The sequence below is a fragment of the Polistes canadensis genome, unplaced genomic scaffold (genome assembly GCF_001313835.1).
Source record: "Polistes canadensis isolate GaletaPanama2010 unplaced genomic scaffold, ASM131383v1 scaffold_15, whole genome shotgun sequence".
Lineage (NCBI taxonomy): Eukaryota > Metazoa > Arthropoda > Insecta > Hymenoptera > Vespidae > Polistes > Polistes canadensis.
Window position 1 is genome coordinate 935,341 of NW_014569562.1, and position 11,648 is coordinate 946,988.

Below are 11,648 nucleotides of genomic sequence, written 5' to 3' on the forward strand. Positions count from 1 at the left end.
TTACATACATGTGCATGTGCGATAAAAATGATTATTAACAAATGTGTTAAATGTATTCGGAATCTGTAATTCACTTTTCACTTGTCTCTTGACTTGCATTTATTTAAAAACTAATACGAAAATTAGTTCGAAGCAACGTTGTACTGTATTTATTAAAAAAATATATAAAACGGTTATTATTTTTTAAAAATGTGCTGTTTGGCGATCAATTTCTGTAATATCTTCTATTATTTCTTGAACTCGCGTTCCAATTTTTTTGGCTACATCCATTTTTTCATTATTAGGTAAATTGAGATAACTCCAAACCAAATCTCCGTCAATGATACCTCTGGCTGGATTACCTTGCGTTCTTATATAACTTTTATATGTTCTAAAATTTTTAATAAAAATTATAATTAAATATGTAATGTAAATATAATTAATGTTACTTTGAAGTTAATTCATTGTACTCGTTATATTTAATGACTTACCGATATGCTTTAGGATTTAGACCCGCGATATGACATATGTGTGTGACCAACACATTTTGAAGCATAAGTAATCTACGATATGTTTTTTCTGGAACTGGAAGAATATAACCAAGACTACCATCCAGGGATGCTAAAATTTATTTTTTAATATACTTCTTTATTCGCATATTTAAAAAGGAAAATAATAAAAAAATAAAATAAAAATCAACTTACCGTACATGGTAACGTGCCTTTTATCTGCTCCAGAAAAATATTTCTTTTCATTCGCAGGATCAGTAACTCTACATTTAATTCGAAAGAATGTATTTACTTTTTGTCCCAAATGGAAGTCAGCTTTTCTAATCAATTTTTGTCCACCAAGACTTTCCCTTGACTCTGGTTGATACATAAACAGAGCTAAATTACTTTCTCCATCAGCTACTATAAAACCTAAATTGTTATTATCAATTAAATATTCTATCGTATAGACTTCTGCTGGACGAAAATCCTGAAATAAAATATTATTTGATAAATCTCACGCGTAAGGAGTATTATATTTATAATATCAATGTCAAATTATACTTTATAATATATACTTACTCTACTAACAAGGGAAAGTGTTCTATATTCTTCTTGAAATCTTAACAAACTAATTGATTTGTACACATCAGCGACTAAAATTAAACTTTTAATACTCAACATTTGATGTATATAAATTTGAGTATCTATAAAAGCTACGCCTACAAGATCGTTATCTTTTAATTGCCAAATGTAGATCTGAAAAATTTATATCATTTTATATTTAAATATCATATATATATATACATACTCTTCGAAAATTAAGAATTATTATTAACATAATAATTATTTACATAATTAATTTTATAATAACAAAACCTTTTGTCCCACTGCCGAAACTAGAAATCCTGATACTTGAGTAATAGCAGTTATAGGACCTTTCTGTTCCTTTGCATAAATCTGTTTAAACCTATTTTTTGTTAATGGCTGTCCGGGTTCTGGTACTACTTCTATAATGTCAAATATAAGAATCTATAAAACAAAAATATAGAAACATATTGTATAAATATTGAGAGATAGATAACAATATTAGTCATTTTATTTTCACTTACACGTCCTCTACTCGTAATATCTTCACCATAATTGTAGTTTGTTCCTAATACGATGTAACCCTTTAATCCAGATCTTGTTCCCTCGTACGCTAAAGACACATTTTTTAAACATGTCACGTGTTCCCATTGATCTAATTCAATTTTAGTATTTGGTATAGTTTCCCAAGAAACTGGAGAAAATAAAACAATACTAAATAATTCTTGTGACGGGAAAAGAAATCTATCAGGTCTTTCTTCCTCTGTGAATTCCTATAAACAGATACTTGTGATAACATTCTATTGTATCATATATAAAAGAATTTTGTTTAATAATATTAATAATACCTTATCTTCGCCATTAAATCTGTAATAACTTTTAAGTGGTTCTGCTGTACTCGTTATAACACAATAAGTTTTACTCTCGAGATGATATGTCACAAAGTGTGGAGTACATCGCAAAGGTACTTTTCTAACAGGCCACGGTGCATCGTATGATAAATGTGTCGGTAGAACGCATATCCTTAATTCTTCCTAATAAAAAATTATAAATATATATATATAATTTTTTAATTAAAAAAAAAGTTGTGAACAAAGTGGGCGATCTATTAACAAAAGTTTGGACTGCGAACATCGTCTTTGAATGAATTGTGTTTGTTAATCAATCGTCCACTGTATTGCATTTTCGGACAATTTACCTTTCTATTGAAATATAAAAAACCTTGAAGGCAGTTGATGTTATTAAATGGTGCAAAAGAAGTAACAGGACCATCTATGCTCATTGGATGTGTTCGTAATTCACCACGTCCAGTAAGAAATATCCAATGTGCATAATCACCGCAAATGAATACTCCGTTATATCCAGCAATATTGCTAAAGTATCGCATCATAGAAATTTTTGCTTGATTCATATTGGGCATATCTTCTTCTTTGGGTTTTGGCCTTTTGAAATTTGAATAGAATGGTTTTCATATAATAAATAATAAAATTATATATAAAACAAATTTTCTTTATAAATAAGTATGTATACCTTAAATGACCTGGTATAATACCATGATGTAATTTGCTAAATCGCAATTTTAAGTGTCCTTTGGGATATTTATAAGTTTGATAAATTTGCAATTCAGTATCTAAGCGTACTAAAAGCATTGGTCTGTTTCCATGGTGGCCTAAAGCGACCATCAAAATTTCACGTACCTGTGTAAGTAAATTTTAAATTAATATTTATAAGTTTATCAAATGCAATTGAGAATAATGCATATAATTTAAGTATTACTTGATTTTCTGGATTAGGAATTTCATTGACAGGATTAGTTTGCAATGTTGTAGATTCCATACTATCATGTAAAACATATTGTCCGTAACCAAAATTACGAATAAGATAGGATAAACGTAAGTCTGGCAAAGAATAAATTTCTAAGGTTCCGTTATCTCTATATACTAGTAACCAATACGTAGGCTTAATCTCTTGTAAATGTTTTTGCCACCTGTACATAATTGTATGATTATGATATGAATAAACAATTGACAATAGAAAAATAATGTAATATCATTGTAAATAATAATAAAGAGGTTTACCATAATGCTTTTTTGGTCGTTCCATCAGTATTTTTAGTATGAGGTGGTACAGGCATCTGAAAAGCTGGTGCATCACCATATAACAGGTCATCTTCATTATCAATATTGCTAACAATGGGTGGTTCCTCTACATTATGTTCTTCCTCTGGTATATCATCATCCGAATTTTCAGATAATTGTGTTGTGAATATTCCACTTACATCTCGATATGCGCAGAGTGCTTCTATTTGCGGACGCTGTTAATTTAATAAAAATAATTACTTTCTACGATTTTTTATAGATATTTATATATATATATATATATATACTTACGAATAGTAAATTAGCAGCTTGTGCATGCAATCTTGCTAAACCTCTTCCTTCTCTAAGTGTAAGTAACATAACTTGACCATCTTCTGAAAGTATAGTTACATATGGATCTGCGCAACTTGCATGAACTATCGGACAACCAAGATCCAAGGGCATATGTTGTATCTGTAATTATAAATAAACAAAAAACATAAAGTGCAGATAAACATAAAAAATATTGTATACAAATACTATGCATATTTAACATTTGTTGGGAGGATGAGATCGTTGAAAAATTTAAAGAAAAAAAGAAAAAAGTGATGCAATACTATACTAGAAACCAAAGAATATAAAGTGCAATCTAACAACTAGGAAAAGGAATAAATAATAGAAGTATAAATAGCAAATGGAGAGAGGAAAGCAAGCAAAAGTAAATCAAGTTAATTTTCTTAGCAATAGCACCGAGAATTAAAATTATTATTATGTATACCTGTTCAATTCCTTGTAAAAGACGAATTCCCATTTGCGTAACTTGAACTATGTATCTGTTAGCACCAAGATTTCCTGCATAAATTGTACTTCCCTGAGTGCTGAATCCACTTTGATCAACTTCGTTTATTTCTTGACCAGTTTGTAGAATCTATAAATTTATTACATGAAATGTATCATATATATANAAACTCAATTTTACGATAGAAATACACGCGAACGCTAACTATTTGTCCATTTGCATATTTAATTATTTAAGTATATATATATAATATTTTTAATATGAGATACAATTTATTGTTATAATCATAGATATATACCATAGTTGAATCTTCTTGACTTAGTATTAAAAAAGCATGAGAACCTTCCGATTCAGTTTTTGTTTGATTATCATTATTTAGATTACCAATGACAGTCCACATATCCTCGCATCCAGGTAATTCAAATGTTGTTACTACCTGAGGTCGAATAGATCTTTGGAGAACACAAAGAGCACCATTTTTCCCATATCCCGATGTTGTAACTAATTCAACATCAGGATCTTGATTATGTGAAAATTCATCTGATAAAAATGCTGGCTCTCCCATAGATATATTTCCACAAGGTCCTATATTTAACAAGCTATCGCATACCTTGAAATATCGTACAGAAATAATCAAAATAATAATCAAAATATAAACAAATAAATTATTCTTTCGTTAAAAGTAATAATAGTAATAAATATACCTCAAAGATATAAGACGTTATGTGAATAGATGTATGCGTTTCACTTCCATAAACTTCTAATTCTTCTGGATCCTTGATATCTAATACATCGGATGCCATCCAATCACCAAGAAAATCTTGTTTTATTTTTTTTGCTGGAGTTTCTTCGCTTTCATTATCTTCAACCATGACATCATTATCATTCTGATTTTGTTCTTTTTCTTGTTCTTTTTCAGTGAACCTTAATAATAATGAATTACCAAGACGCGAGCCAAGGAAAAGATAGTTATCTTCGCACATGCATACCTAATAATCGATATGGAATGAAATGTATGTTTTATTTAAATGTAAAAAAATGAATTGATACAAATATTACTTACACATGATGTTAAAACACTGGCAGCTGCTTTATCAAAATGAAAACCGCGTACTGAACGCATACTATCTGCAAACAAGGACAGTACATACAGTTCTCCACTTTTTAAAGAGATAACCAAACGATCTGGAGATATAAATGCAACCTGGGCACCTTCCAAACTCATTTTAACTCCTTCTTGTGGTTCTAAGAAAATAAGAAATTATTCAATAATAATTTTTTGAACTACTCATTATTAAATTATATAATAAATAAATATATGTTTTTAACATTTGCACAGAGCTATTTTAAAACAAATTCTACTCACTTAAAGGAAAATTTGTACTTGTATCTGCTAAGCTATTAAGAGATACCCCATATGGTGGAATACTTTGGTTCAAATAAATTAAAGAATTTACTGCCATTATTAATGTTCCACCAAGAGGTTTTTTCACTGGTACTGCTTGATAACAATCAAATGGTAAATTAGAAACAGACCATATAATAGGATGAACTCTTTGTTGAATATTTAATGATATTGCTACCATTGCACAAGTGTCTTGTCTTACCGCAATACGTCTGTGTAAATAAGTATTTTACAATATTATTTTAAATTAATATATATTATACATGTACATTAATTAAAATATTATCGATTTTTTCATAAATACTTACCCTGAAAATGTTCTTACTGGTTCATAAAGAATCAGCAAAGTTGGTTCGTAGTATCCGTGTAAAAATTGCAAATCTATAATATTGTCCATTTTTTCTTCCAGACTTTTTAATACAATCATATACGACGACAGTATAGGCGTTTTATTAGATGTAGTTAATTTAGCTGTATCTAATAAATCTCCATCATCAAGACTTGGATCCTTACGGAATGGTAGTACTACTAATTTACGTCCATATATCAACATCACTGCACAGCGACCTTCAGGGTCTACTCTTACAATTGGTATATGGTGATGATTTGTCCAACCATCCTAATAAATAATTTTTATTCTTAAATTCTAATATTTAATCATTCGCTTACATGTATAATCAAATAATTAAAAATTATTTATTTCTATTCTTTTTTAACACGTTAAGTGCCACATTGATCACTAGTAATCGTCAGTAATCTTTTTGTTCAAAAATGTATTTCAACAATTATTATGATGGTCTAAACAAAAAAATTAAACGAAAGAGAAGTTTGACATTTAACGTGTAAACCTCTTACGATATAAGAATTGTTTTATTACCCGTATTTCTTCTTCTTCAAAATAATGCAAAGATACTGTTCTAAGATCATGAGTTTCTTGATCGTATTCAACAACTGACAATTTTGCATCACGGAAACTCAACAAGAGAGAATCCCGTTGAGATCCAATTAAATGTACCGCTTGCATTGACATTACATTCCCGTGTAAAGTATATTGTGCTAAACATTCTAGCTTCATTTTTGGAGAACGTGACTCTGTTAAAACAAAATACACAATCACAAAACAATGTTTATAGTGAATACAATTGTAATTTTATGTAATAGAAATAAAAAAAAAAAAATAAAATAAATACATCTGTACCTATATATTTTTCTCTTTTCGTTGTATCCACATCAGGAATTAAACGAAATATTCTTATAATATTAGAACCAGCAACAACAAGACACTTTTCAGAACGATTAAAAAAATAACATGTGATCGCATGTTCTACTCCTGTCGCAGGATGAGTGCTTTTACAAATCGAATACATTTTATTAATTGTTTTTTTTTATATAATTAAATACTATTATTATGAAGATTAATAAATATATAAGAATGGAATTATTTTATATGCATGTAAAAAACCACATAAACATTAATTCAAATCATCATTCACGATCTTATTAATTCATTTCAACGACTACCGGTATATTCAGATAACTTCATGTTTATCGTTATGTTACGGTTTCGCACTCTAGTGGTACAACACTGAAACAACACTGAAAAACATTAAAAAAAACAATTTTAATGTTTTATTTATAATTAAAGCCACCCTAGTGCTTGGAAAAATAACTTATTTTTAAAAACTTTTTATAGGAATAAAAAAATTCGTTTACAAGTCTTTTTTATACACATTTTTAACAATATTTACAAAGTTTTTTATTGCAAATCGTTACAAAATGGCAGTGTCACAGTTCAGCAAAGCGAAGCTTGCAATGAGAATAGTATTCAACTATTATTCAACGGTGTAAAACTTTAATAATTCATGACCAATTCACTTAAAATTTATATTGTAGCTATATAATTATATTATGTAGAGAAGGACATAAACATTTCATGTCATATGGTAAACTTTCTTTTTATAAACAATTTAATTGTAAAATTATTTTTGAAATGGATCTATACCACTTTCATAATAAACGATTTATATAATAGTTAATATTTGTATAAAACTATTAAATAAAACTAAATTTTTTATTTACACAAAAATTGGTTAATTAAATTGGATAATATGATAGTATATATACATTAATAGGATTCAATTATGGATATCATATGGGTATAAAGAAAAACAGAATTGAATTTTTAGAAAATATTAATATAAATTACATTTACATTTACACATCATATAACAAATAATAATCTATTATTTTTAGATTATTTTCGTTTTTTCCTAGATTCATTTGGATTTTTCTTCATCCAATATTTAACACCACCATTCGATCGAATACCTAACATAGCAGATTTAGAATATACATCTCGTGTAACAAATGGAGAAAATCCTGCTATGTAGTCATCGTATAGTGGATCATTTTTGGTTCTTGCCAATTTAGAAATACGTTGTTGTGGCATAGGTTGATCCTCGCAAAGTATTGGATTATTTGCATGTTTTCCACCTTGTGGTTTTGGCAAGGAGAACTAAAAGAACAAACGAATGTTATTTATTCTTTATATCACGAATTTAGTTATTATTATAATTTGAACACATACTTTCTTCCCTTTAGCTGTAAGTGGTCTCCGTGTATTAATATGAATTTGTTGTTTGCCATTGTCATCTAACGAAATAGCAACTTTTTTTAACGTTTTATTACCACAATTAGGACAAAATACTTTGGTCATTATGCTGGTAGTTTTGAAACAAGCGTAACATCTAAATATAAATGTTCGCATTTGTTTGATTACTTTTCCATCCAATGAGGCTACGTTCAATCCAATTTGCATTAAAACATTTTGCATTGCAAAATCCATTGTTAAACAAGCAACGGTAGCAGATTTTTCTTTAAGTACATCAGAGTCCATTTGCTTTCTTACATTTTTAATATTATCTAGAATTATTAATGTTGTATATATGTATAATATCTATGATTTTGATATTTCTATCGAAAATAAGAAGGACTTACTTGGTGTAATCCAATCGTTATCATTATTGCAATCATCATCAGATTCATTTGACTCTTCTAATGAATCTTTATTTTCCTCATCGGATATAGTCGCAAGAATATCATCTACGTTATGTGTATTTCCATCTTCACTCTGAATCTCCAATTGTGATGGCTCGCAATTAAGATTTGAAAATTTTTCTGCCAAATCTTTTGTTTCAATATCTACATTATCGTCTACATCAGATGTAGCTGTTTCATTATTGGATACATATTCATCATCAGAAGATTCTGTAGTATCTGACGAAAATCGATCTTCTTCATCTTCTAGACATTCATCATCATTTTTGTTTTCCTTCTCTTCTTGACCTTCTTCGTTTTCTTTAATATCAACTTCATTTACAAGAAGAGAATCAACGTATACTTCTTCCTCATTTTCTATTACATTTTTTTTATCTTTAGTTTTACTTGTTTTTTTGGACTGTAATTTATACATATATGTTAAAAATTTTTGGAGTTATACTTCTTTTGGCGCGTTTTGGAAAAATTGACAAGAGTGAATTTTTTAATATTTTTTATATAATGCATGGATATGTATGTATGTTTTTATATAAACTTACTTTTTTCTTTGGTATATAGAATCCAACAATAGGTTTTGAAGAGTTTTTATTATGTTTTGCACTGTTAATAGTCTTTACAATAGTCGGGGTTTCCTTTAAATGTTCTGTACCTACTTTTTCTTTTTCCAATTGATACGTAAGTGCAATTACTTTAACATCGGTGGCAGATAAACTAGTATAATCACCTGTTTTCTTTGCGAATTCAGTAACTAATGGATAATAAATCTAATTATTAAGAGGACAATATTCAATAATAAATTTATAATGAGATGTATATATATATATAATAAATTTATAATGAGATTTATATATATATATATATAATAAATTTAATATAATTACCAAATTTAATGTTCTCTGGAAAAGCACTTTCAACACTTAAATCATATGGAAGTACAACTAGCCTTCGCAACTGGCGTTTATTGGTTATCTCATTAACTACATCTTGTTCGGTTATAATATTAACACCGATATCCTAAGATAACACACAATAAGTAATTATAAATATTATATTTATAATTTAATAAAATATTTAACGAGTAAGTACAAAAGTTTATAAAATCTGCTATATGATTTTAGTTGAATGGAAATTATATTTATTACCTGCAGTGGTGCATTTTTAATAAAAGCACTTGTGTCCACGATCAAGTATTGTATTTTATTGTTTGTTTCCATGATATATAAAACAGCATCAATATTATTTAAACAATTAAACCACCACGTGTTCGTCGCCCATAAAATGACGTGTGTAACTTTAAAACTATGTGTAACTGATAGCGCTTTCTGCTGGGAATATATATAACTATAATATTATTCGATATTCTGTGTGGCCTTAAGGCTGTTCATATAACAAAAAGTACAGAAGAAATATGAACTACTAGAGTAATCCCCACCACAAGAGAAATATCAGCGTATATATTGATGTGGTTCTCAATTAAATGCGCCGCAGTTAAATGGTTAATAAGCGTTGCACAGTATAAAAAATTTAAATATCTCATGAGAGATATATGAAAGATGTCATAGAAATAAATCTAAAAAAGTAACAAAAAGAAATAGGTCCTAGGGGTATTACGCGTTCTAACAAGTTTATCGAGCAAGGGTTTTTATCCAATTAAACTACGTGACAACTTCTCAAATCCTAAGATTCTAGAGGTATTCCATTAATCCTTAAACAATAAGGGTTCGCAGGCTTTCTTCTTCTTTCCACAATTCACAGTTTGTACCAAACCGTTATCTTCATAATGAGATACTGATGAGCGCAATATCTCACTATGTAGCTCCGTACTAAGGAACAATATACCACTGTGTGATTATGGTAACCCTCCCTTAATTAAATTTTCTAAATAGGATCGATCGTAAAGAGATGGAAGAAGAATTTTGAATACTGGTTGGGGGATATTCATTATATTTTGATTCGAATAATATACTCCAAATATATTATTGATCAATTAACGAATTTTTTTGGATGCCAATTGACGACTGTTAATTAAAAATTTTGAATTTTCGGAAAAGTTGATTGTCAACGGGTGGGATCCATCATCTGTTTTGTATATGACAAATGTGGATTGGTGGTTGTGGAGAACCACTCTGGGAAGTAACGGAGATTTTTATATGGACAAAGCAAGGGTCAAGAGTAAATTTTACAGTAGAGATTGGATGGTATTAGCTGGGGTTGAATGCTCATTTGGATATTTTATTAGAACTGTATATCACTATTATATTCGTTAGAATTGAACCAGTAGAAAACGCTGCAGCAAGAGGGTTGGCGAACAGAAGGAAGATACCCTTCACTTAAAAGTAAGTCGAATAGATATACCACCTAGAGAAGAAGAGAATTTAAGAAATTGCACGCCGGGATTCGAACCCTGGATCTCTCGCTTTCCGAATGAACGTTCTACCACCTGAGCCACGGGACCTATATACAATTGATTACATAAATACATTTATATATGATATGATTTCCTAATATTATATATCTTCTAAATTAAAATTATATTATTTTATGTAAAATATTATAAATAAATAAAATAAAATATATATACATCATTTATTTAAACTAGCTTTTATCAGAAATCTTATTTTTTATTTTATAAATGTTATTTTAATATATATGTATAGCTTTTGAAAAATAAATTAAAAAGAATTAATTTTTTAATATAAGAAGTATAAATTTTAATTAAATATGTTATTCTTTGTTTTCAACAAAAAATTAAATAATGCAAAATAATAAAATGAAAAGAATTTTAAGAAATCGATTTCACAATTTCGTAAGTCAAGAGTGGTAAGCGATTTGTATATGAAGTTGAACGCTGTTCAACTGTGATTTAGTAGTTATAAGCCAGAATATACCGAACCTAGAAAAATTAATTCAATTTTTTGTAAATTCTTGTATTTAAGATTTTACACTATGATTATCTAAAGAGTAATACATATTTGGAAATTTGGCGGAGATGTTAAATGGTTGGTCATCAGCAAAGAGTGTTTAATTTTTTCGGCAGGAACGGGTTAGACGTAGAAAGGTGATGGATGGTCTTAATAATTATATAAAAATTAATTTATGTTATTGAATGCACAAAAAAAATAATTTTTAAAAATATAGCAAAAAATATCTGCCTCGGGTGAGGATCGAACTCACGACCTTAAGATTATGAGACTTACGCGCTGCCTACTGCGCTACCGAGGCTTGTGACAATGAAGTCAACTTTTTAGTTTATG

The 11,648-nt window shown here is 28.6% G+C and overlaps 2 protein-coding genes and 1 non-coding gene across 5 annotated transcripts; all 3 read right to left on the reverse strand.

The window, feature by feature from the left end:
- Positions 1 to 165: 165 nt before the first annotated feature.
- On the reverse strand, positions 166 to 6,833 carry LOC106793545 (cleavage and polyadenylation specificity factor subunit 1). Of its 2 annotated transcripts, XM_014760561.1 has the most exons (20): positions 6,536 to 6,830; positions 6,215 to 6,429; positions 5,646 to 5,956; positions 5,299 to 5,549; positions 4,996 to 5,177; positions 4,637 to 4,921; positions 4,231 to 4,542; positions 3,912 to 4,061; positions 3,446 to 3,607; positions 3,134 to 3,369; positions 2,832 to 3,042; positions 2,586 to 2,752; positions 2,254 to 2,497; positions 1,904 to 2,089; positions 1,580 to 1,828; positions 1,347 to 1,499; positions 1,050 to 1,226; positions 684 to 957; positions 471 to 600; positions 166 to 370 (listed from the first exon to the last, which is right to left on the reverse strand). In XM_014760561.1, the coding sequence occupies exons 1-20, from the start codon at positions 6,702 to 6,704 to the stop codon at positions 184 to 186; spliced, it is 4,251 nt and encodes a 1,416-aa protein (XP_014616047.1). In that variant the 5' UTR covers positions 6,705 to 6,830; the 3' UTR covers positions 166 to 183. The 2 variants fall into 2 exon arrangements, with proteins under 2 accessions (XP_014616047.1, XP_014616048.1); XM_014760562.1 differs by lacking the exons at positions 166 to 370; positions 471 to 600; positions 684 to 957 and having other exon boundaries at positions 1,148 to 1,226; positions 1,322 to 1,499; positions 6,536 to 6,833.
- Positions 6,834 to 7,514: 681 nt separating this feature from the next.
- Positions 7,515 to 10,872, reverse strand: LOC106793586 (RNA-binding protein NOB1). Of its 2 annotated transcripts, XM_014760634.1 has the most exons (7): positions 10,062 to 10,872; positions 9,537 to 9,716; positions 9,276 to 9,408; positions 8,934 to 9,142; positions 8,335 to 8,794; positions 7,925 to 8,259; positions 7,515 to 7,852 (listed from the first exon to the last, which is right to left on the reverse strand). In XM_014760634.1, exons 2-7 carry the CDS (start codon positions 9,606 to 9,608, stop codon positions 7,592 to 7,594), a joined length of 1,470 nt encoding a protein of 489 aa, XP_014616120.1. In that variant the 5' UTR covers positions 9,609 to 9,716; positions 10,062 to 10,872; the 3' UTR covers positions 7,515 to 7,591. The 2 variants fall into 2 exon arrangements, with proteins under 2 accessions (XP_014616120.1, XP_014616119.1); XM_014760633.1 differs by having other exon boundaries at positions 9,537 to 10,872.
- A 671-nt stretch (positions 10,873 to 11,543) lies between these two features.
- Positions 11,544 to 11,616, reverse strand: Trnam-cau. Its single transcript has one exon. It is a non-coding gene; the product is annotated as a tRNA-Met (tRNA).
- Between the last annotated feature and the right edge of the window lie 32 nt (positions 11,617 to 11,648).